The 27,787-nt window shown below is 38.8% G+C and overlaps 1 protein-coding gene across 1 annotated transcript; it reads right to left on the bottom strand.

Moving 5' to 3' along the window:
* Positions 1–304: 304 nt before the first annotated feature.
* LOC139739486 (NADH dehydrogenase [ubiquinone] flavoprotein 1, mitochondrial-like) lies at positions 305–17,877 on the bottom strand. Its single transcript, XM_071650090.1, has 13 exons — positions 17,709–17,877; positions 15,751–15,821; positions 14,893–14,976; positions 11,062–11,210; positions 10,402–10,535; positions 9,530–9,594; positions 7,689–7,793; positions 6,797–6,922; positions 5,611–5,843; positions 5,045–5,198; positions 3,731–3,785; positions 2,517–2,626; positions 305–1,230 (listed from the first exon to the last, which is right to left on the bottom strand). The coding sequence occupies exons 1-13, from the start codon at positions 17,752–17,754 to the stop codon at positions 1,144–1,146; spliced, it is 1,419 nt and encodes a 472-aa protein (XP_071506191.1). The 5' UTR covers positions 17,755–17,877; the 3' UTR covers positions 305–1,143.
* Positions 17,878–27,787: the final 9,910 nt, after the last annotated feature.

Raw genomic sequence — 27,787 nt, forward strand, 5'->3', positions numbered from 1 at the left:
CAGTATGGCAACTACACTGAGTGTGCCCTTCAGAGGTATTTACATGATATAACTATTAAAGATAATCCAATTACATAATACTCCTACATGACGAGGTTGGTGGTGTCCATGTGCTACAACACTGACATTTTATTGGAGTCAGACAATATTTTTCTGTACAAGTGTTTTGATGTACAGGAGTGTGCTGTGCCTGTGTTTAAGTCAGCATCTGTAAATGGGGGGTGAATGTTTGAAGACACACCTTGATATGGTCAAAGCCAATCAAATCACACACACACATGTTCAATGTGAATCTGTTTTTCCAAATTTCATTTGGCTCAGAGGTGATAGGCTACCATGTATAACAATGATGGGAGAACGGTGTCGGTCATTGCCATTTTTTCATATAAATGGCTTCATTTAGGATTAACAAAAACAAGAATACTAAACTATGTATTCACTGGTGCAATCCACTAAGTACACATCTTGAATGGCTTCATTCACTCTCCCCATGCCCTCGTCATGTATCATGGGAGAAGCATTATACTTATTAAAATATGTATTATAATTACAAAATTTGGTTCTTAAAATATTTCAACACCAATCCTCATGACAACATACACATGGTATATTATCATTTTTGTTGCTTTGAATCGCTCGGTCACTCTCGTGATGGTCAAACAGCACTACGTGGAGAAAGAGAGAAAAATTTAAATGACTTTCAACCAAACATTTGGGGCAGTTCACATATCAGGGGAGCGGCATACTTAAGACTTTCTCAGCGAACCACATGATGTGGATGGGTACAGGACAAAATTTATGCGAGAGGACATGTCATGGAGGGATAATGGAATACCCATAATTCATAAATATGATTAAACAAATAGTGGCTAATGTCCACATCACACACTTGACCATCAAAGCAAGAAGGATGGGTGTTGTTACTGTACAATCCCCATTATTTCTGACCAGTTGTAATCATGAATGCTTCATTGATGCCTGCCAAAGGTCACTGCAAGTCGAACCTCAGCAATGCGTCCTCTCCGTAACTAGTCTCCAACCAAGCTGTTTTTCAAAGTACCTGATGTCAAGTCAAAGCCCTTTGTTTCGATTCAAAACCAAATAAATGCCTCGTTGAGACCTTTGGATGGGTGGCAGAGGTCCTTACGCCGTAGCCGAAGCCTTCTGCTGCTTCTCGTGATACTGCTTCATCCTCGCCTCCAGCTCTGGACGGTAATGGCGGATGAGACCCTGGGAGGTGAAACATTGACAAGACTTTCAGCATCCATGCAAAGGCACAAATTTTAAGGTGAAATTCATGGAACAATATTTATCATTGTGTATATGCCTTCCACTGTCCAGATAGTATTTCAACCCTAATCACGCAGGGGGGCGGAATCCGCCCTCCTCCCTCGACATTTCGCGCAATATTTTCGCAGCGCGATAAGCTCCCGCCGCGATGTTTCATGACTTTTTTCTTTCAAGTATCGCGCAACTTTTGAGACCAAAATTGTTGCGCCCGCGCGTACTGTTTTGACGCGACACCCGTCCGAAAAAAAATTTGTCAACCCCAAAATTGCTCCAAAACGTGATTTTGTGTACAAATCCAATGCAAATTGTGTTTTTTCAATTAATTCACATAAAAATTCATATCTTGACTTAGAATGGACGAAATTAATTTATTTTAGCATAATAAAGCTTCGAAAAATGTCTGTGACAAATTTTGGCCAAAAAACAAACAAAAACAAAAGGTCGAAAAACAAAGAAATACATAAGAAATTCAAAAAACAATCAAATACATAAGAAATTAATTTTGATACAGATTTTTTTTTATCCTATGTTTCAGGAGAATGATACAAGAAACATTCAAAAAAAAGAATTAGCTTCATTAGAGCATTAATAAGTGATTTAGAGCCCAAAACTGATTTTATGCATAAATCACAATGATTAATTGATATCAAACATAAGAAAAATTTTTCGGAGAAAGCAACCATACATTTTGATAGTATACGTCGCGGGCGTCGCGTGTGTCGATTTTCGGCGCGATCACGCGTTCCATAGGCGAGATCTGAAGGAGGGGGCGGAATGCCCCCCCCGATATAGCATAGCCAAAAAAGCCCAGCCTGATTAGGGTTAAGGGCGAATTTGTGACGTCAATTTTTTCGTTCGATAGAAGAGCAGAAATGTCTCACACAGATTTAACATAGAAATATGATTATTCTTCAATGATTCTTAAATTATATTTTCATCAATGTTCTATCATTTATGCAATGCTGAAGACTGGCACTGGTCCGACGGTCCCAGAACAGTAAAAATCACTGTTGGACCAGCAACTTTTCAGGGATTGCTAAATTTACTGGTCCAACATGATAGGCAAAATAACTAACAGTATCAATTTCTCAAAAGAAGTCAACCATATTTCAGCCTACAACTATTACTTAATAATGCAGGATCACTGCGGAGCTTGAGATTTGGTTCACTGTTCATGTCCCTCATCTCTGGAAAAGAAGATGCGCATGTTTGCAAATTTCTCTCACCTGTACTGGCCAGGCAGCCCCGTCTCCCAGAGCACATATGGTGTGACCTTCGATCTGCTTGCTGAGCTCATACAGCATGTCAATCTCGTCTGTCTTGGCGTTACCCTCCACTAAGGATCAAACAGGACATGAGAAGTAATGTGAAGGACTGTACAAAGTGGAACATGGACTTGTTTGCGCTGTCAGTGAAAATATAGCAAACCCAAATAAAAAGTCCACAACTGAGAAACTACATAACTTAACATTAGCCGAAGTAGTATTACTTTTGGTATAAACTTACAACTTATTTTGTACAGTTGAACCTCTCTTATCCGGCCTCCCTTTATCCGGATCTCTCTATTATACGGACGCAATCTCGCTGAAATTTTTTTTTTTTTATAATTACGGGAGGAAAGTGGGATTCCCAACTCCTTGAGAACTCCTACACAAACACACATGAATTACATATTACTTCCAACATGATTAACATACATTACATCAAATTTCCTTCCAAATTGCTTACCTTCAGACATTTTAACATCCCCAAACATCCCCAAATCATCGCAAGAACAGGGACAGATTATGCGCTCGAGTCTTCTCATATCGCATTGCCACATATAGGTCCATACACAGCCGTCGATATGACTAGATAGACATGCATTGTTTCGAGTCATTGGCTGAGCAACGAATGATATTGAACACTCAAAAATTGTTCACACACAATACACACACAAAGAGAGAGAGGGAGAGAGAGTGTGGGGAAGAGAGCAACCCAATCGCAATGCGCTATCACTTTTTACCTTGGGCCCGGTACGGTATTAGGTAATGTAGCTGTCTGTTACTGAGTGTAACAATGAAAAGGTTGCAGTATACACATTACTACATGTGGTACTACAATGGGCTACATCAGTACATGTGTATGTATATGTACATGTATAAAGCATTGAGTCTCCCGTATCCGGCCAAATCCCTTATCCGGATGAGCCCCGGTCCCGACTTGTCCGGATACGAGAGGTTCAACTGTACTTTAAAATACAAACAAGAGGTAGCTGATGTCAAATCTCAGACTTTAAAATGTGACAGAATACTTCAGCCTTTCTGTTCTGTAATCTACATTTCACATAGTCTTGCGCAGACACATACACATACACACACACACACACACACACACACACCTTAACATCACACACGCCCATTTGGAATGATAGAATTTCAAGTCTTCGTTCCAGACTTACCAAATCTGTTCATGATCTTCAACATCCAGCCCGTTCCTTCACGGCATGGGGTGCACTGTGGAGAAAGCATGTCAACATTACTTAGCTGCCAGAGAAGAGTTTGTGTCTTGTGACAATACATCAAGGGATATCTACAGGGTTTTGAGTCATTTGTTGCCAATGTTATTTTTCCTTTCCAAATTCCAATTTCTTTGGCGAAAAATGACAGTAATTACAAGTCTTCTGGAAAAGAGACCATGTCAGATGCAGCTACCACCTAGAATATGATGATGTGAGACTTACCACTGATTTCCATTTTTTTTTTTTTTTCGGTTTTTTGTTTTACATGATGCACAAGAACATCATATACATGACATAGCGTAAGTAATATCATGAATGAAAAATGCTTTTGAAAAAAAAGGAAGAAAAGATGGTGACACCGCATGCAAAAGACATGACAAGTTTTATGCAAGAAACGTCACAGCACTACATCATCTGGGCCCCGTTTCATAAAACTTGTTATCAGTGATAAGTTGTGATAATTGTTATAACTACTGAAATCCTTGCATCTGATTGGCTGAGAGCAAATTTGTCATAGAAATGTTGCAGTTGTCACTGATAACAAGTTTTATGAAACGAGACCTAGATCTCAAACAAATACAAAGGGTACATTATGATGACACCTGATATTGTAGCTGATCAAGACTTTCACATTGTACACTTGGTTTTTTTTTTCATAACACTTCACTCCGAAATGCTTTGTTACTTCTGAATTTGTTAGCTTGATCTACTACAATGACATTAAATCTTCAGCACTTCCTTTATCAAAATCTTCCCTACCATACTTTAAAAGTCCCAGTGCACTTGAAGCATGCTGGATTTGGGGGAGGCAAGACGGAAGTCTATATTCAAGACAGGACAGGGAGTGAACAAGGAAGGTAAGAAAGAAGTGAAGTACAACTGCTGACTGTTGTAGGCAATAAGGACGATTTTTGATTGTGTGGATAAAGATGCTCTCGTTTTTTAGCAGAGCAAACTGTTTGTGATCCACTCATTACGTACACCTAGTTAGAACCCATTCCCATTTTTGGTAGCCATTTCCCCCAATATGACCATCACGAACTAACGGCTCCACCTCCAGTCAGCATGATTTTTAATGCATCTGACAACGTCATCCATCCTAGAATCAAGAATGCCATGAACTCTGTCATACACACATTTTCTATTCTAAAATGCCGGAGAACCAGGGGCAGACACAATTTCATTGAATGGCACCATCATCTACCGCAGTCCACAATGTAGACACGAAAATCAAAATCACCCTCAGTACCCTACCTGGCCGCAGCTCTCGTGCTTGTAAAATTCGATGAGTCTGGCGATGGAGCGGATGACATCGGCCTGCTTGTTGATGACGATGAGGGCGGCCGTCCCCAGACCGGTTTGAGCTTCAACCAGGGCATCGAAGTCCATCAGGACATCGTTACACACGCTGGATTTTTTTTAAAGCAAGAAATGAAGACAGGAAAATGGTTAAAGCAATAAATCACACAGGGGACCTTGTCTTTATCAGCTGATAAAGACTACTAAAATTGTATAATCCTCCATAACAATTCATAATAAGCTTCAATAATGTCAACTCAATAAAGCAATAACACTGGCAGCACTAAGTACATTCATTATTCATCAGAGAATACTTTGCAATACAGACTTTAAAGTGAATATGACAGCTTCCTCAAGGCCCTACCACAGAAAAATAATTGCAACTATTAAAAACTGATATCTATTCAATACAAGGTCAGCTCCTAAGCTCCAACTGAATTCATTCCTATCTGTGATAAGTGACACATTATTGAAATACGCAAGAGAGAAAATATTAACTCCCATAATTGACTGCTACTCACTCTTTAGGTATAAGAGGGGTGGAGGATCCACCAGGGATGACTCCAAGGAGGTTGTCCCAGCCCCCTTCCACCCCACCAGCGTGCTTCTCAATCAGGGTCTTCAGTGGGATGGACATGGTCTCCTCAACGGTGCACGGGTTCACAACGTTGCCCGAGATGTTGAAGAGCTTGGTACCCGTGTTGCGGTCGCGGCCAAACCCAGCGAACCAGGGTGCACCCCGCCTGCAGATGATCTGTATCGGAGAACATCATGATGATACTAAAGTGACGCCATTGTTCAAACAGAAACATCTACAGGCCATTCAAATGGATAATGAAAGCACCAAGTGTAAACAACAACAACATACAGGTCAACATTTCATTATGGATATGATTGTTTCTGAAATGTATTCTACTACCAACCAGCAATGTCAGAAGTGCTCACATTCTCTCACATACTGACAGTCTACATGTTTATTCCTTCCTGTGCAAAGGACTTAGGACAGTGTGCACACTGCTATGGGGTTTTCTGTGCCAATCAGCACTAAAAGCACTCAAAGGGTTTCAGGAATTCCACAATATGATGAAGGTTCAAGTAAAAGGTAATCTTCATCAATGACTGCACTGTAAAACTCATCATGATTCTTGACTCAGCCGAAAATACACTGTTAAATTTTTCCCACAGTTCGGGATTTATATCATCAAGAAACTGGAATATTGCAGATATTTCCATCAAGTAAGCATCAGGTATAACTCATTCCATAACTTTCATTATAACTGTCTCTGTCATCATCATCCTCATCACCATCTTTTTCATCATCATCACCACCATCACCACCATCATCACTACTATCATCATCACTATCACCATCATCATCACCATCACCATCATTATCATCATCATCATCATCATCATCATCCCTACCACCATCATCACTATCACCATCATTATCATCATCATCACCACCATCACTACCATCATCATCACCATCAACACCATCAACACCACCATATTCATCATCTCAACCACCATCATAATCATCATCATTATCAGCATGACAAAATTCAGCATCATCCATTTACTTCATATATCCCCTATACTCTGCTGCCAGTTATACAAATCCCATTTTGTACAGTAACTCCTCCTCATCAAAATCATATTATTGCTATCATACAACTATCTGTTTCCACGTAGCAGATAACTCACTGGTGCCACGGCAACGGTCTCCACGTTGGCCACAGTGGTAGGGCATCCAAAGACACCAACATCAGCTGGGAAGGGTGGCTTGAGGCGGGGCTTCCCCTGCTTGCCTTCCAAACTCTCAATCAGAGCCTGCACAGAGGGACATTGAATTAACCAGTCCAATTCAACTTTCTACTTTTCAGTACTACAAATTCCTCACGTCAAAAGGCAAGAGAGATGCTTTTTAGTTTTTTTGGCGGGAGCTAATGTTCACTCCTCCTCTTTTTATTTGCTACACTGGCTAAGCAAAATATCCTGACATCCTCTGACAGTCACAAATCTGTACATCCAGCAGAGCATGCTGAATACAAGTGAATTTCCCCCTACAGGGCAGAGTTGAGGAAGTCGAATGCAAGGTAGGCTACTTGGCTTTTTTTTTTTTTTTGCCTCTAGATAGTTCTGTTCATTGCGGGGAGTATCCCTCAAAGGACATTGGTTTACAACACTGAACAGAATTACTGATTGTCAATAATATCAGTTCATTTTAGCTGCTGTATCATTGAATTCAAATCTGCAATATCACTTTTTCAATTAATGAATTGTCAAGTTTTCATTTCAGACGTCCATTTGACATCTCAGGCATTGACAGGAAGATGAGGAATATTTCCCTTTCCAAATCTTGCGTTTATAACAGTCGTATCAGCCTGTAGTGACACATGCAATGCTTATTGCTTAACACTATGCCAGGAGAAATTTGATGAAACTTCCTTGCTTGCAAACCGGATTTAAATTTGCACAAAAAACAACAAATGAAACAAACAAATAAAAGTACAGGGCACCAGTAATTAACAACAGTACTTGAAAATGTACCAACTTTATTTGAAAATATGAGTGCAGACTATTAATCAAATCTTACCGTTTCCTCTCCACAAATGTAGGCTCCTGCTCCCCTGTGCATGTAGACATCGAAGTCATAGCCGGATCCACAGGCGTTCTTCCCGATGAATCCTGCCTCGTAGGCCTGGCGTGGGCAAATCAGAGTAGAGTCATGATGGCATAGTGCAAAGGCAGCTCTCACAAATAATTGGCACATGTCAGTGAATGTCAATGGAATTTACGCTATAAGGAGTTCTGCAGAAAACCTCCTATGTGACACATTAAAGGGTGTGTACAGTTCTGGTTGAGGTGAGGATTTGGCTTTTAACATTTTGCAAGATATTCAGAAACCACTCTTTGAGATGTCAAAGAGCACGCAATTCTAAGGGGTATCAAAAGTTTATTTGATGAAAATTGGTTTTGAAATGGCTGAGATATCCAAAAACAAGGTGAAATAAAGAGATCCTAATAAAAGGCGTGGCCTGTCGCCTTTTATTATTATCACTTTTTTGATATCTCAGCCATTTGAAAACCAATTTTCATCAAATAAATGTAGAATCTTTCTTAAAATTACATGCTCTTTCATATTTCATATGAGGTTTCTCATTATCTCACTTAGGAATGTTCAAAACATGAATCCCCACCTCAACCAGTACTGTACAGCCCCTTTAATATTGGAACATAAGACTCTTCAGACGAGGAACCAAGGAATTACACTGCATGGAAGTGCCGAGAAAAATCATGAATTCCTGGAGCATGGTAACATTGTTGTGCAGCATAGAGACATGCTGTGTCATAGTGGGAACCTACTTCTTCTCTTTCCTGCTCCTGTCCATCAGATTTTTTTGTTTGTTTGCTGTTGTTGTTTTTTAACATCGTGGTTGTGTCATGAATAATGCAAACATGACAAGCCATCACTTTTTAATAGTCAAATGTATACCATGTAAGCACAACACGTTATGAGTTGTATGAGGAAAGGAAAGCATCATATTTCCTCCCCGTATCATGCACCTTCCCCTACTCCTGAATATGTTTCCAGTTTAAAGGCAGCCGATCGCCATCCCTTATGGTACGTAAACTCCGACCGACCTAAGTTTGTGCATGCAATTGCGCATTGCCAGACTCAGTGCTATATCCATAAACGTGTGGGACAATGCTGCCACTGAGACACGTGTGTGTGTGTGCGTGTGTGTGTGCGCATCATACACAAACATTGTCACCGCGAGCTGCAGTGATTGGAGGAGAGAGGCCAGACGACGCGTGGCTCTTTTGGCCTCTCTTCATGCGCATGCGCACTGAGAGTATGCGTCCATTCAGAAGCTCTTGTGGCTCGCTTGGACAGCCATTTTGGGTTAGGAGATTTGTAGCATAGAGCTCTTGTAGGTTAGCGTGTTGTTCGCTGACCCATTGAGCCAGCGCTATTCTCATTCGAGGTCACTACATTTGATACAGAATGGGGGAGGCAGCGTGTTGCGTTCGTCTCCATGCCGCACAAACCACTCGCCACGATTGAGTGCCTTTAAAACCTCTTCAAAAATCTGATTACACCCAGAATGCAACAATCTAGCTCACTTTCCTGTTATGAAATTTAAGCTCTCTTCCCAAGGAATAGAATTTCTCTTGAACTGAAGACTCGGCTTTGTGTTCATGGATGCCTGCTAATGTTTGCAAACTATTTGACTGATAAGAAACTTTTTCCTTGATGATAAAAAATGACAACTAATGTCTTTGCAGATGTTTGCATACAGCTCGTTTTCTGCTCAACATCACCATACATGAAAATGTCAGTTGTAAGGTGTTAACACCACACAATATCTGTGCAGTGGGACTTTTCTCCCTCAAACAGACAAAATGGTGAAGGACCGTTGCATCACTTCTTACCTCTTTGATGGCAATTTGCATATTGGAGGCTTCGTTGTAGAATTCCCCTCTGATGTATATGTAGGCTGGAAAGATCAAAGAAAAATGAGACTCATCAGTAAGCATTACTCCTTTCACGTCTTCTTCCTTCACCATATGTCTACACAACAATACATTTTGCGTCGTCATTGTCCTTACTTACTGGAGGATTAACAAACTCAAATCTCCACTCCATATGTATGACATTTCATTTTCTTTTTCCTTGTAATATCATCGAGGAGTCGGCTATGGTAATCGATTATTTTAACTAAATGTCACTTGATGGGCAATTGACCAATCGGATACCTACATTCTAATTAGGTGTAGTATATAATTTACTTTGATGACATCTACAATATTCCACAGCAGTCTCTCTCAAGCTGGGAGGGTGTGTCAAGACAGTACAACAAACTGCAGGGGGTTAGACTAGTTCTCTTCAACCCTTTTCACCAGCGCATCCCAAGATTTTCTGAATAAGAATATTTCAGACGACTGAATAAAAATTGCACTCACAAACTCTGAAAATGACCTGCCTTTTTCTCTTTTTTTTTTACAAGAAACCACACAAAAAAAAAGGCTGGAAAAGATGGCAAATCATCATCATATTGACACCCCCTCTGATAATGCATGAGAGAAAGGTGTCCTTTTGACCACACTTTGAAGACAATCATTTAGGAAATCTGTTCAGAAACACAGTCTGATTGCAACGCTCTTAACAGCATTATGCAAATAATTGCAACATCAAATTAGTGCTGATTACCCTGGTCCCACTCTGATTTTGCAATCAAGTAATACAGATATCATCAGCATAACTGAGTTTATAACAGGGGTATTCAAGTCCCACTCTAACTCACCTGCCCTGGCGCCCATGGCTCTGCCAGCCACCAGACAGCCCTCTACCAGCTTGTGGGGGTCATGTCTCATGATCTCACGGTCCTTGCACGTCCCTGGCTCACCCTCGTCGGCATTGACCACCAGATACTTGGGTCTGGAGGGAGAACAGTCAGCAAAGAGAATTGTCAGCTGAATTTCAACAAAGTCTTTCAGTAACAGTATGTTTCATGATCGTAACAACTTCACTTCCTCTGCAGATTAAACATTGTACCAAGTCTTCTTCGTATCTCCCCAACAAACGCTATCACACACACATACACAAATGCACAAATAAATTGCACACAACATACAGACACACAATAAATCAGTTTGCAGCCTCCAGTGTATACTAATAAACAAACACAGACATCTGTAAAGAGAATAGAACCTCTGCAATTGAGTCATTATCCATTCCTTCATGTCCATTTCATACATAACCAAACACAAAAACTGTCCATCTTGCACTGACACAAAAACATCTACATATCAGCATACATGTAAGCACACAAACACATACATTGGCCTATCACCAGAAAAGTGGAAAGATTTCATTTGACTCATCGTCCATTTTTCCCTGCCCCTAAACTCCCCCTCCCCACTACCACCACCACCATCACCACCACCACACCCTCTTCCCTCACCTGCCATCTGAGGGCTTGTTCATGAAGCCCCATTTCATGCCGGTGGGGAACCCTGCTCCACCCCGCCCCCTCAGTCCTGAGTCTCGGATCTCCTTCAGAATCCAGTCGTGGCCTTTGAGGAGAATCTCTTTTGTCTTGTACCAGTCACCCTGCCAAAAATAAGGTAGTTTTAAGTATGAAATTGACATGGAAAAGTAAGGTAGTCTTAAGTATGAAATTGACAAGGAAAAGCTGCCTAAAGAGTTATACATGTACCTCTAGCTGTCTGACTTGAACCTTTCTAACAAAATTCTGAGTTATGTTCAATTAAATATGAAGGGGCAAACTATCAATAGCATTCTTAACACTAGTTTCTGTTTTTCTTTACTTGTAATGCCGCATTTTATATATACATCAGGGTCTTGAAATAGACCAACAACTTCAAGAGCATGTTTAGTGATAGAGTTTCTAATCTATCAAATGTTTTAGTTTGTTTAGTTTGTTTTGTTCTGAATAATTCTACTCTCAATAAGGTTCGGTCAAACATTCACATGCTTTGGTCATCACATATTTAGGAAGGCTTACCCATAAGTCATTATCAATAGGCTGACAGACATCCAAGAGCAATGCAACATTGTGGGCAACTCGGTTCAAAAAGGTTTTGCTGCAAATCTTCTATGAACTAGCTGCAGGACCTTGATGGCAAAACACGAGTTTCTGCCTCACAAATCCATGTCTGTCAGCCACAGGCGGCCACTGTTTGTTTCATGCTATCAGAAACAAGACACACGCAGGTACACTGACAGTTGCACCCTGAAATTGTTCGCTAGTTCCCAATTATCTTCTCTTTTTTTTACCTGAAAGACATATCATCCCTTTCGCATGTAAATTTTTGAAAATTTGGTGAGAACACTAAGGTATTAAAGAAAACACTATTTGGAAACCTCCTGTAAATTCTGAACTCAAGAGGGTCTTTATTTGTTGAGTTAAATTGACTGTTAAGATTCGAATAATTTTTTTGTACTACAAAAAAATTACAAATCTTAACTACTAGTCTAGTTTTAAAGACCTGTTTGATGCACTTATGTAGTTCATGAAAGTGGTGTGTTATTATTTGCCATAGATAACAAAGTAAAAGAAACTAGTGAATTCTTCCTTTCTGACAGCTTAAACGTGCAAATCTTTTGTTCGAAGTATAAGTATCATATTACAACCACAGGAGGCAGCTGTGCCTCGTACACAGAATACGTTACAGTGAGCATTTGGTGCATTATTTGAATTTGAACGGCTAACAACCTTCAAATATCACAGAAATGTTATACACTAGCTTTACAATAGTCTTGCCATTCTGGAGGAATATATCATGTTCTGTGCTATTTGGGAAGGAATGCAAAAGGGATGGCCCATCTTTAAAGTTTTGGAGATTAATTACAAACTTACAGGAAAGATTCTAAGAGACAAAGCTAGATACTGTAAAAGTGGAAATTTTTGCGGTGTTGAAATTTTCGCGCATTTCGCGCAACCAGAAACTAGCGCGAAAATAAAAGCACGCGAATATTTTTGCTTGCCATATGTTCCTGTGCGTGATGTCTTGATTCCGCGGAATTAAAAACACGTGAAACTCTTCTTACCCGGCAAAGCGCGAAAAATTAGTCACGCGAAAATATCCACTTTTACAGTAGCGCAAAGATATGTTTTCAGCCAGAATTATTAATTAATACAATGTATACCTGCATAGTAAATGGCAGGCAGGGGAAACCATTGCCTTTGAGGAATTCCTAACAGCAAGTGACTCTCAGGATCCCAACTTGCATGCCCATTCAGCCTGTACAAACAATAATTCTTATGACATGCTTTCTTTGTTAATGTTGGTGTTTAGGCCAAGTAAAAAAAGAAACCAGTTTCTCGTCCTCGCGCGCATCGATTTTGGCCGCCGCATCGATTTTTTTACTATTTACTATTTTCAAAATGGCGCTGAAAATACCAAGAAATTCATAATTCTCGTCCCAGTCCGCTCCCCGCCCGCATCGATTTTCAGTTGCCGCATCGACTTTTTTAATATTTACTATTTTTTCGGCCGCCGAAAAATAATCGACAATTCACCTACCAATCGTGATGTCTCATTTCTAATTACGCCTACGCCTTGCGTCCTCTATTTAGCTGTAGTACAAGTTTTTAGCTTCTGTAGTGTGTATGTAATAACGCATGCATTTCACACTGCGAGCTCGGCAAGAAGGAATAACCCACAAAGCAGTCGAACTGTAGTTGGATGGGCGCGGGCGGGCCGGCCTGGGCTAGCTGTGATGTACAGCGCACTCGGTACGTCGTGAACGCGAGCGCGGCTACATTTTTGCGATCAAACGTTGTCAATATTCTACGCATATTTCGCGCATTGTTCGTATTTTTCCCCGTTTATATTTCAAGCGGATGAATTGTACTGTACAAATGCTTGTGAGGATTGTATCGAGTTTGTATACATTTTCATGTCATTGTGACTATGTGCATGTGTGTGCAGTGTCGGAAGGTACGGTGCCGGTGCAATGGCCGTGCCGCACCGTATTGGCAAAGTGTGCGTGTCTGTGTAGCTAGCTAGCTGTATCTGTAGCTGTCCAGGGTCGGTCACCGGTACCATCCCCTGCAGCCTGGTCTGTCAGCTGTCTGCACGCATGCATGAACACATTCGAATGTGTAGAGCCCGTACACTCTGCTCTGTAACATTGCATCTGACGGCGATGTATTATTCTATTTTGAAGAGAAAATGAATGCACTTTTCCAACAAATGTAGAATTATCAAATGGGTGTATCTACAAAATAAATAACTTTTCCACAGATTCTGGTTTGTCTCGTATTTCTGCGGGATACTTTTCTTTACGATGTAAATTCACGGACACGGCCGTGAGTCGTATCAACCCATTCTGTAGTGTGGTATACAATCATTCGTCATCCATATGATGAGTGATTATCAATGTCTTTTTAGAACATGAAGAAACATCTTTAAATGTTTAATGCTATAATGCCATATCAGTATCATTTTGACATCCATCTGCAATTGTACAAGCTAGTTTCCAGTTGAATGTGCTACAATTGTACTGTGAAGAAATGCAGATACATACCAGCTGTGTGGACACAAAAAGTCACAAACACCAATGATGAATAAAGCAGTGTTTTGAATATCATGGAATTAAATTTCAGTCGTACATTCTTTGTCGAAAGACATGTTTTATACCTGTTTCATTCAATAGCACAATACATCAGAATTGCAAGTACACTGGTATCAGAAATGCCATTACAACACTAAATACCAGTATGAAGACTGTCATTTTCCCTTGACATCTATAGTGGAAAGAAAAAGCAAATGTATTTCTGTATGCATGAAGTTTCATTTCAAGTATGGCACATAATCTATTTGTTTGAAAATGCACAGAGTGCAGGCAAGACATACACTTGGGACCTGGTCTCTCATAACACAGCTACCAGAGTGATATTTCATTTCATAAATTTGATATAGAAAATATAAAACCCTCTCTCGTTACCTTTCTCAGAATTACCGGACGAGAAACACATATTACTTTCATTTTGTCAATCCTCGAAAAAATAGTAAGATATCAAATAGTAAGGACCTCCCTCATTGCCTTGCTCAAAAAACCCGGACGAGAAACTACTATCTTTTTTTACTTGGCCTTATATATTCGAAAAATGTATAATTAAGACAAAGGGGGCTACAATTTGTATTTTAAAATGTCATCTGGTACACAACTACCAGTCTTCCCTAGAAACAACTCACTGGATGAAAGTCATTACATCTTACACACGTTAATACCAGGACATATTTTGCTTTACTCTTCTACTTACTCTGGACATGGCACCCTTCAGCTTCCAGTCATGCCTGCCGTAGAGGTTGGTGAAAATTCTGTCCTCATCCTTAAGCGGATCATTCTGTGTACAGGAAGCAAAAATAATAATAAGACAGAACACTCGTAGACATTGCACTTTTGACAGAATAGTTACAAAATTAAGGCAACTGGTTCAATATTCACTCAAGAATTTGTCCACAAATCTGGTATTTTCTCATCATACAATTGTAACACAGAAACAGGGCAGCATAGAACTCTTTGGTTGAATGTTGGTTTTCTTTTCCTTCATCTTTTTTCTTAAAAAAAAAAAAAAAAATCAGACTTGTGAATTCTATGAAGAGTCTTATCTGGAATATATCATTTTTGCTGCTTCCTTTTTATCTTGAGTACAGACTTCTACTCTGTTGTCATATTTCCTGTCAAGTATTTTCTTCTCTCTTTTTCCCTCTTTCAAATACCGACACTTAAAATGGAGCTAGACAGGTACAGACAGAGCACATGCTATCAACAAGATAAAAGCAGATTTTCCAGCCTTTTTATATGTTTGTCTGGATGTTTGTTCGTTTTTATCTTAATATGCGGTAATTTACCTATGTGTATAATATGTACATTGTACCTTGTAGTTCCTCACAATGATCATTGTATAGTAGCTCAAGGTTTCCTGAAAAGCACTGAACACAGAAATATACTGGGAATGCATACTTTTCTACATTGCTTTTAATATTTGTTCTCTCAAATATTAAATCCCTGCCATAGGGCATGGGGGAACTACAACCATACCATGCTAGATGTCTGGTCGCCTCTATACCACAGATGAACTCATGAATGTGGCTGGCTAATTTACCAATATACTTACACGGTTGGGGTTTGCACTTCTTGATACTGATGATGTGGCAAAGCTGCATGTTGCTTGTGTCTGTAACCGACCTGCAATGTTGAAAAAAAAAATTTGAACAGTTGACCATTACAAATAAACTGCATACCAGTAATTTATTACTCTACAGATCTATATGTACGGGATAGCCACACCAGGCGTTTGTACATCAATGACATCAAGATCAAGGTATGAGCCACCACTACAGATACCAATATTCCAATAAACACTGAACAGCTACAACATCTGTTCCACTCACAACTGCGTTATTACCTCTGCCAAGGAGGTGATGTTTTCATCGACTTTTGTTTGTTTGTTGGTTGGTTTCTTTGTTTGTCTGTTGGCAAAATAACTCAAAAAGTTGTGCACTGATTTTGGTGAAACTTACAGGAAAGTTGATCTACTGTCGATTTATGATACAACTAATAACAAGGACCATACAATTGTATATAGATGATTAAATTATGGTAAGTGTCTGTGATCCAGAATTTTTATGAATTTTTGAAGTATTTCTGAAACTTTGGCAAATACAAGTCAATTTATTTTAGGTTCACATGTGCGCACTAAAGCGAGTGCTCTGCAAGACAGAAAAATCTGTCCGTCCGGAGGAGTCTTTTATTAGTTTTGACTATCAGCTCTCCTCCGCAGCAGGGGTTCCGAGAAGCCAGACGCAGTCTCTGCGGAACATATCCCTGATGACCATCTGGATACAGACCGATCTTTCCGTCAAGAGCTCTGCTCAAAGCATCACGCAGCAGGAAGTGGATATGATGCAAGGTAAACACAACACAAGGCTGCGCTTCTTTAAATCAATATCGTCATATTTGGCGATTTTCAGAATGTATGTATGGCGGTTATGGGTGGAAATGAGATGCTTGGCCTTGGCGGCGGTCTGTGTGCTCTCCTCTCTCATTTCTACTCCTAATTTACTCCTAGTTCGTATTTTTTGTTTGTTTGTTTTCCCACTCATGTTCATGGATTTTGCATGTTTTATAATCACACAACGGCATACTCGTGAAATAGGCCCCACCACTGCGTGTCCGTACAAATACTACGGCTGCTCGCCTATGGTTATACTCGTGAATTCAGCCCCACCGTGTGGCGTTCATCGGTAGGTAAGCACGGCTGTGGGGCTTCCTTCCACAGTAGGGCCTATAATACTCGTGAATGCGGCCCCACCAAACGGCGTTTACGCGAGATTGCTACAGCGGTGGGGCCGATTTCCACAGCATTATAGTTGGTCTTCAACTTTTTATTGTCGGAAGGACTCCCTAATGTCCCTCGACTAATTTAACAGCCAATTTAACCATAAACACAACCCTACCTAACCCTAACCCCTAACCCTAACCCTAACCCTAGGACCTACCCTTGCTTGCTAACGCACGGGTGCACGCGCACTACGGTGGGGCCTATTTCACGATTTTGCCTCACACAACTGTGATTGCACAAAGTTTCCTTTTTTTTTCTGAACAGTGTTCCACTTTTCAACAAAGAGATAGTCTACCATTCCAGGTATTTAATCGAACAGTAGGCCTATAGTCAGGCCTATAAAGACAGCAATGCAATATAAATGTGCCAATGACGACTGACTAGATTCTAGTTGTTACATGTTTCCAGAGCCAAAGTCAAGCAGCTTCAGCTGTCGTATAAATTTACTCAAGAATTATCACGATTATTCCTTGGACATCGACAAACAGGCTTCGATTTAAAAACTTCCAGTTTTTTTTTTTCTAGACTGAAGTTGAAATCACCCTTATAACTTCGTTTAAGCTGAGTGTCTGCATGGTCCGACAGAAACAAGTTCTAATTTGTCGAGGAACTTATGAGGCTCCATTACATTACTTGCTTGGCCTTGGGTTTGGTGAAACGGCAGTGTTGAATCGACAGGAGGTAGGCCTACAGTCGGTAAAATTTGGGTACGAAAGGAGAATGTTACTCACCTAATCCTCCTCGAAGAACCGAACATGCCCGACTAGGAAGAGCCATTTTGTTGATCTAGGTGTGTCCAGAAGCTGTTCTGGAGCCTTGTATACTACATGCACCTAAACAGTTTGATTTTGTTGTGATTTACCAAAATTACACAACGAGATCTACACCTCGGTGACGATAGCTGGTCAATGGTCGTCATACGTAACACACACTCACGGCGGTGGTATAGTGGTAACGTATGCGTACGTGTGTCGGGTACCGGTAGCCGTACGGTGCCTGCATGCCCCCTGTGTATCATGCGCGGTGTAGCGTGTGGCAGTGGAGAAAGTTACGTATGCGCTTCTCTGTGCAAAGTCAATGCAGTTTCGATGTTACACAAACTCCGGACATTTCAACTTTTGGCCAGAGAGGGCGCTTTCGGGCTAAAACTTTACGGACGCCAGGTCGGGGTCGGCATGTTTTACGAGCATTTTGTATTATGATGAATTTTTTTAATGATACTTGCAATGAATAAAATGAGTACAATCATGAGTGCATAAAAATGAATAAATGATTTAGGCCAAAGTCTTTCTTAGGCCCTGCATTCTTAAATGTATTCTTGTTTCTTCTTTTTCTTTGTTATTTTCTTGATTTCTCTATATTCAAGCGAGCGTGGTCGCATGCCCCTGGTCATATCCTGCTGATTTGAGAAGTCGCATTGATGTGGAAAGAATCAATCAAAGATGAGATTAAAGTTATGTAAACAGCTTGATTACCTAATGTTATCGACTTTATTCATGCAATTTGCATTTACATGGAGATCTAGCAAGGGATTTACCCTCCCGTGAAGTTTTCTTTTCTATAAGGTCTATGATATATTCTAACATTTCTCATCAACAATATCATTCAGATGTTGGATAGTGTGTGATCACCCTCATTGATGTAAATTAGGTACACAGACGTCAAACACCTCTCATTTCCTTTAGCGCACACTGTACAAATCCCACATTTAGAATTTCCTATTTAATCTCGAAGAATTATCTTTCATCTACTAACTATTCTTTATGCCATTGTCATGACTTCGTCTTTTGGTGGACTTTTGCTTTTATATTTCGACCCTATAATTACAGTACTTATTGCCTTTTTTTCAACATTATGATATGTTGATATGTTTTGTACCTTGCCCTTGTTAGTTGGTTATCTTCTTCTTCTTCTTCTTCTTTCTTCTTCTTCTTCTTCTTCTTCTCCTCCTCCTCCTCCTCCTTCTTCATCTTCTTCTTCTTCTTCTTCTTTTGCACATCTTGATACACCGGGTTTAGGGCTTGCTGCTTGTTCACTGCCCCCCCCCCTTCCTTTCACTCATGCTGTTGCAATTTCACTCTATCGACTTTTTCTTTTCTTTACCCTTGTGTTGTTCCTTATCCTGTTTGATGTTGCCTCCCTATTCATCTTTATCCTTCATAGGTTGCCACCCATTATCCTTGGGATCATCACTGGTCCACCTCTGCCTTTTGTCTGTTCGCCCCCCTGCCTCAATCCCCTTCCTTAACTGTTTGGCTCCTTGCCTTTGACTTCTAACCAGCCTATTCCTTTTGGTTGCATTGTTCTGTGTTCCTAGCCCTCCTCATATCACATCAGAATGTGCTTGTTGTTTGTAACGTCCCTGTAATTACTTTCCCTTAGGCCCTACAAGTTTGTCATTTTGCCTCTGAGGAAGATTCTGCTACAGGATCGAAAGCTCAGGCCCCTCTTGATTCCATTTTACTGCCTTTGCTCGCCAATATTGGATAAGCGAATTGCAGCATTTTTTTTTTTTGGCTACATCTTGAAATTTTCATTTTATGAAGCACTTTAATCAAACATCAATAATAGAGCAGTTAAGAGGTTATGGCATCATCACTCAGATCAATGCATCACGTTATACCATAAGGCCGATGTGCTACATCACAGAGACCTTAAACTAGGAGAGAACATTTTGAGCTTTTAAAGTTCAAGTTCCAACGATCTATATTGTACCGACACACAAAAAACAACAGGTGCATTTATCTTCAATCATGAAGCCTGCACTTAACCAAAGCAAAAGTCTCTTCCATTAGTCGTGATGCAATTAATTGTCAAGGCACTCGTCTTTTGCTAATCAATTTGTTTTAGGCCTATTCATTTCATTTAGCGTGGCGGAGATCCATGTTATGTAGCTGCTTTTATACCCTCTATGAAAGCATCAAGTTATTATGGAACAGGCGACTCCCATTATATTACAATGAAGTCCGGATCGGGACTGCCAGTTTGTTTGTTTGTTTTTTTTCCCCCGGTCCGCTATATCAAAATTTCGTTATATCCGAACAAAACAAATGAAGTATATTCATTATCTAGTGGACAATTTTAGGCCCTGAATTTTACTTCGCTGTATTCAAATTTTCGTTATAACCATGAATGTTATTACGGGAGTGCACTGTATTAGAAAGGACCTGTCTTAACTTGATAGATTGCAGTGTCATGAACAACCTAGCATAACATTTTAAGAGTTAGGGAAACTTACCATCTATCTTGATAGTTGAGGGAACGGGTGAATAGTGTAAGAATCTGACTCTAATTTGTCACGATGACATGTTCTAGATAAGTTCACTTATTTCTTGCCCCAGCAATCTTTCAGAGTCAGAGATAAAGTTGAAGAAAATTGAAATATAAAAGATGGAATAAATATGTAGAAAGATTGCCACAAGAAAAATAGTGACCTCTATGTTTTTTCCGTACTTGTTTTCAACAACGCCAAAGCAAGAAAAAAAATCTTGTCTATCTCTCTTTTCTTTTGATTGGGGTCCAAGTTTTCTGCAATGCAAGTAAATTACTAATATTTGCTGCTGCTACCAACTCATCCATGAACTCGAAGTTAAATGTTATTAATTTGGAAATTAACGTAATGGGATAGTTTTGGTTGAAATATGGCGTCAGGTTTCCAAATATTTTTGTGAGATAATGAGAAACCTCTTGTGAAATATGAAATAGCATACCTAAGAGGAATTCAAAGTTTATTATGATAAAAATTGGTTTTGAAACGACTGAAATATCCAAAACCAGAGGTCCTAATAAAGGTGAGACCTCAGAACCACATTGTTTTACTTTGCTTTTGGATCTCAGCCATTTCAAATCGATTTGCATCAAATTACTAGTAAACTATGAATTCCTCTTAGAATTCTATGCTACTTAAGTAGTTTCTTATTATCTTGCGAAAAGTTCAGATCTGAATCCCTCATCTCAACTAAAAGTATACAATCCCTTTAAGCTTTGATGTACACTGATCTTTTCACTGAGATTCAGTTATATTACAATATTATCATAGGAGCCATTCCTCTGAGATGGGGTCAAAATATTTGAGTTTTTATGATATTGTATCGCTCAGCATGAATCTCATGCATTGGAGCTCATACAATGCATGAGAAGGGCATCATCTCTCTCTCTCATGTTATGCATGTACTACAGTGTATACATATGACGAATTTTATTGCAAAACGAGCTAAATCCATTCTTGTTAAGTTGAGATATTTGTGATTAAAGCTGCTGAAAAAAAACAAAGAAAATGATAAGAAAATACAGGATATTTTTAATCATACCTTCTAGAATATTCCTTGTTATGTTACAAGTGAGGTTTTTTGGAAAGGTTTAATTTTGCTATATCTGATGATGGACTTACTTTGAAATGTATAAAAATGGTGCATAGCTCATTAATTCATATATATACATATATATTATATATAATATATATATATATGAATGAATATATAATACTTCCAGAAATAAATAAATAAATAAATATATATATAATATATATATATATATATATATATGAATGAATATATAATACTTCCAGAAATAAAAAGTTCAAAGTGTGAAGAAGTGCCCAAGTTACTTGAATCACACTGATCAAGAATCAGTCAAATAAAACAAAAAGCACTACAACCAGATAGCATAATAATATTCCATCTTTTATTATAAATCAATATTCATGACTGTTTTTATCTTAGCATACACGCCTCTCACATATAGTCTTTCAGTTTTCTGGTAAAATAGGTTTGACATAGAGAAGAGAATTGCTTTGTTACTTGGAATACCTGCACAATATACCCTGCATATTTATATCTCTCATGTTCCAGAAGTTGAGTTATGTACATTATCAGTTTCATGATGTTAATAATGCTTCACGTAGACAATAATTTTTCTTGTTATAGCCCCTTTGATACAGTATGCTACTGCATAATGATGATTGATAATATCTGGCAATGATATCATTTGTTAATCAAATTTAAAAAGAACTATGAGTCTTAAAGTCATGTGTAGAAAAAAAATAATCTGTTCATTAGACAAATAAAACTTCAATCAAAATCCTTCTTAGAGACAAAAAAAAAGTACAAGACATGAGTGAAGTGATCCCCCTATAGAAAAAATTCATGAAAATTGTTATGATATACATGATAAACATCATTAAAACTTTTCAGCATTGTAACATGAGTCAAACATCTGTATCCTTGCTTGAGGTTATTTGTTAATATAAAAAAAACAATTAAAAAAAATCCTTGAAAAAACTTAAAGACCGAAATTACAATACCAGGAATAAACAACATTAATAATATCAGTAATGTCTATCACAGTCATAACATAATTAAAAATTTGCACAAACTTCACTAAGAAATATTACTTTGAAGATTAGTTTTCTTCACAATCTTTTATTTCTCTGGAGGAAAACAACATAATCATCAAAATACCATGGTAATTCCATTCATAATCATCCATTCCAGATATAAAATTGCTCTTGAAGAAGAGTTCCAGTTCCTTTTCCTCTCTTCTGTCAATGTGGTCAAGAACATTTAGAACTTGTACGAATAGCCCCTCAAAATAAAGGTCAGATAGATAACCACTTGACATTAAGTACCATGGTTACTCTTTCCACCAAATTTTTGTCATGAACTACGTACAAAGGTCTCATATTATGTCTTCAAATCTTTTTCTCAAAATCAAGAAAGAAAAAGAAAGAAGAAGGACTTTTGCAGTAGTTTAAGGAAGAATTGATCGCTTCTTTGGATGGCTTAAATCCTGGTCTTCAAGTGAGATTTAACAAAGGAATGGCTGCTCCCCAAGAGGTAACTAACACGTTTCTGGAAAGAGAGATGGTGGCATTGCAACAGAAGAAATATAAATAATCCATGATATATATATCATAGTCATTACACAAACATTTCATACCTATATCAGAAATTGAACAAAAAATGCTGCATCACACTCGACCAGGAAAACACCAATATTGCTTTTATCTTTCACATACAGATATTACACACAAAATCATCAATTATGTCAAAATACTACTATAACAGCAAATGTCGTGCCGCCATCACACCACTAGAGCAAGAAGAATACACTTTCTCGGAAAATTGGCTGGAAATTGAAATGAATTCAAATCGACATTAAAAAGCAAGTGGCGCAATGACGTGCATTCCTGGGAACGTCTCACGTTCCACAAGCAATATGACTGACCAGTTTGATTGCACGACCAGAATTTCTCATCCTATTTCAGGAAACCACATTTCTCATTTAGGTCAAGTATTTCTTCACATAAAGAAGATTACAGCATCCACATGAATCAGTGAAAATATGACAATAATCAGTAAAGGAATAAGACAGTGACACCTTTTTGAAATCTAGCAACAACCAAAGGGCAACAGTCAATCTTAGACAACTCTCAAAATGTTTTGTTTGTGAAAGTCTTTGGAATCTGGGTTTCGTTTGATTGCAATTTGTTCCCTCCTCTGGGATCAATATTGAGGCCGAGATAACTCATGGCGGAATGTCTTTTTCATATGCACTGGAATCATTGGGGAGATGGACAATGCAAACTAATGACTGACAGCGGAACCAACATTGAAGGGAATTTTGCGCGGAAATGAATGGAGGCTTATAAAACAACTTGTTCCCAAATTGATGACTCTCCCCTTGTGGTCTTCTTCGTTCATAGTGGTGTAACTTCATCAGACCTTGCTGGATTTTGTTCAAACTCTTACCACTACACCACGAGAGAATCTCTTTGAATGGTTGGTCCAATAGAGCTCAGGATTACGAGTATTAAAGAGGACGGCCCTATTATGACATCACATTACAGCCTGCTCAGGGCTCACAGCACAATACCGTGAAAGCTGGAGCTCAGTAAACACACACTTTGCACAGGGGAATGAGTGCATCTTGAAATCAATGACTCGATGATAAATTCACGCTATTTCCATTAACTCTTGTTTTGAAATAAAAAAAGATATTAAGAGTTTGTTTGCAAAAACCGATAAGTCCATATTTGCCATATGGATATATTTGCGATTAAAGGTCAAGAAAAATAAAGAAAATTATACGAAAATTTTTGCTTCTTTTGACCATAACTTCAAAAATATACCTTTATATGTAGTGACCAATATATCATTTTAAAGGTATTATTTTGTACTTTATGATAGAGACCGTACTTCAAAATCTCCAAAAATGGACTTACCGGTTTTTGCGAACAAACTCTTCATATAATCTCTGATTAAAAGATGGCAATTCATTCTATTACTTAATAAAATACACATGACTTAATACACTAGTACCAAAACCCTGGAAGAGAATGTCATTTCACTGCCGTTTGGAATGATAATTAATGCGATATCATTAATATCCATGGTATGAATGGAACAAAACAAGAAGGAATGATTGCTGCATTAAACAATTGAAGATGAATCACAGATTGAAAGAAAATCATAAAAGATCACAATACCTTACACTCTGTGACAATGTATTCCAGAAATTTCTCAATTTGCAATTTGCTCATTTTAGTAAAAAATGAAATAATCCTTTACAGATATAATTATATACATATTTTTTTGCAGGGTTATTTTTGTTTTTGTCCTGATATGAGAGTGTTAATAAGAGGTACCACACAATATCAAACAAGGAGTGGGTGCGATAACAATAGAGATACAGCTCTTATGGGGTGTGAAGTATATGATGACATAAATGGTATCCTGGGGTACCAAATAAAAATCAGCCATTTTGTTGAATTATTATTTTTTTTTAAAAGGTTGTACCCTGGGTTGCCAAAAAGTGGAAATTATTTTGGTGCTGGAGCTAGCGCGCGCTAGCCACTGCACTGCACTGCACTGCAATGCACTGCACTGCACTGAAGCACATGATATTGCTAGCACAGCGTGCCATGCATGCATAGTATAACATGCAGTGGCATGGGAATGACTATGTACACACACACATAGGTGCATGCAATTCTCTGCGGCTGTCCTCAAGTGGACGTGAGGTGGCGCTACACAACGTGGTACCCCGGGGTAACGCATGATGCATCATATAACAGAACAAGTACCTATAAGAATGATTTGGCGCTATTTGAAAGACGAATGACAGACATTGATTTCAACAGAGGAATGAATGACTGAGGTGAAAAGAAGAGGATTGTGCAGTTTATCCCATTATAATCATCATTATCACAAAACTATCACACTTTAACCCATCGAGGGGGGAATCCCCCAGATAAGGCAGTTGTATACAGCGACAGAGGATTTGAATACATGCATACATACATAATGATGACCTGACAGCAGTATGTTTATTAGGGGCGGATCCAGGAATTCCATAAAAGGGGCGCACGTGCCCCCCTCCCTCCATTTTTTTCCGTTTTATTTCTTCTGTTTTAACAAAAAAAGAAACAAAGGGAGTGGGGTGGGGGGGGGGGGGGGGGAGGCGCATGCGCCCAGGGCGCCCCCTCCTGGATCTGCCATTGTATACATCACATACAAAATACAGTCATTGGTCCTGGACATGTATTTCTCCTTTTTTGTTTTTCTGGAATGACACACAATTAAATATAATCCTTTCAGCTTTGGTATACCAGTATATGTCATAATATCATAATCTACATCATATCATAATCCATTTCCACTGATCTGAATATATGGCATTACTGCACTATATAGCAGATTATACAATATCATTCTGCATAATTATACATCCTCTTTTAGTGGGTAAATTGTTTGCATTTGTTTTTGTTTTTGTTGTTGTGTTTTAAAAATGTGACATAACTACACAACCTCGGAATGGTAGCACTGCCCCACACTGAACAAAATATTGCATAGTTGTCACAGAGACAGTCAGTACATGAACTAAGTGGTCTACAAGCATCTGGAGTCTTTTCATTCTCTCTCGCTCACCCCTCTTTCTCTCTCTTTTTATGGAATCTAAATTTACATACAATGCATGGCATTTACATAGCGTGTGTTCAAGCACTCTTGTAAAGCGTATAGTACTGCACCATACTCGCGCCAGAGGAGTGCTTGAGCCTTGAACACTCCCAAAGTGTACCGTACTGTAGCATTCCATAGTTGCTCCAAATGACTACCACATCGTAACCGCACCATGTCATAGAGTACTATAAGGCGAAGTCATCAAAAAGCGTTCTGTACCAGAAGTTGGCGTGAGAAGAATGCGCGTAACACGCACATACGTTAATGCAGAGAGTTGATTCTCTTTGTCAGGGACACCTGTATGAAGCGTAAGCGTAAGCGCGGCAGGTGCATGAACCTGTTAAAGGGATGGTACAGTATTGGTGGAGATGAAAATTGGGCTTTTAACTTTTTTTGCGAGATACCAAGAAAACACTTATTAAATAGTACAGAGCATACCATTTTAAGAGGAATTCAAAGTTTATTTGATAAAACTCGGGTTTCGAATAGCTGTAACATCTAAAAACAAAGTAAAACAAAACAATCGTAATAAAATGTGGGTCCCACACTTTATTAGGATCGCTCTGTTTGGATATCTCGGCCATTTCAAAGCCAATTTTCATCAAATAAACAATGAATCCCTCTTGAAATTACATGCTCTTTCATATTTCAGAAGAGGTTTCTCACTATCTCACAAAAAAAAAAATGATAAAAACCTGAAGTTAAGTCTCAACCAAAACTATACGATCCCTTTAATACATAATGTGCAATCCCTCTGACCTGAGCTCCAAAATAAGGCCTGAGGTATGCTTTCTCCCCAAAGTACTTGCATGGTCATGGTACAGTATGGTATGGTCTGGTTCGATTCGCTTTTGAGTGCTCAAATGCGGGCTATGTGACTTGTACTGTACAATGTAAACACTGTAATATCATCACTGTTATTTGTTACATCTCCACAATACAATACCATTTAGCGATTGCACAGGAATGTCAATTTTCTGGCAGGATGCCAACAAGACATGTGACCATCCAAAGAGGTCAACATCCTTACAGTGTAACATTAGGAAGCAATCACTTCTTGAGAAGCATAAGGACAATAATGCAGTCTAAAGTTTGAGACATTAGCAACCTTTTCTCTTGGATCCTTACCAGATGGCTTGTAAACTCAATTGCTAGGAGGTAGAATTTGTGAGAATAAGTTAAAGTAAAATTCATACCACATTCAAGTTTACTTTCATAAACAGAGTAAAATCAGAAGACTACAATGATAAAGGTTTTTTTCAAAATTAAATCTATAAAAGATAAAATTTCGAAATTTTAGACTGCAGGGGTGATGACATCATCACCTCTTCTCATCATAACAAGGACCTACAAACCATGACAATTACCTTGTTATATCAGGTTTCTCACTATATCAGGGTCCAAGAACAAAGAAATATAAAATGTTGGGACTGGTAAAATCACTTTGTTATTAAACAGTTTTGCTATATCTAAGCTCTTTATAACGGGGTTCCACTGTATTACTGTAAAAGTGGAAATTTTCATGGTGTTGAAATTTTCGCGCATTTTGCGCAACCGGAAACTAGCGCAAAAATAAAAAGCATGCGAATATTTTAGCTTACAGTATGTTCCCGTACTTACTGTCTTGATTCCGCGGAATCAAAAACACGCGAAACTCTTCTTACCGGGCCGAGCGCGAAAAATTAGCCGCGCAAAAATATCCACTTTTACAATACTGATTTTGTGTGTGTGTGTGAGAGTATGTGTGTGTGTGTGTTTTAATGGAATTGCACTTTAAGCTGTCATATGAGCCTTTTACAGTGTAACACTAATTATCGAATCCATTCCAACAACAAGCTTTTGGGTACTCT

Source organism: Diadema antillarum, unplaced genomic scaffold, assembly GCF_040938485.1.
Source record: "Diadema antillarum isolate AM-2024a unplaced genomic scaffold, OU_Dant_1.0 seq00000799_RagTag, whole genome shotgun sequence".
NCBI classification, from domain to species: domain Eukaryota; kingdom Metazoa; phylum Echinodermata; class Echinoidea; order Diadematoida; family Diadematidae; genus Diadema; species Diadema antillarum.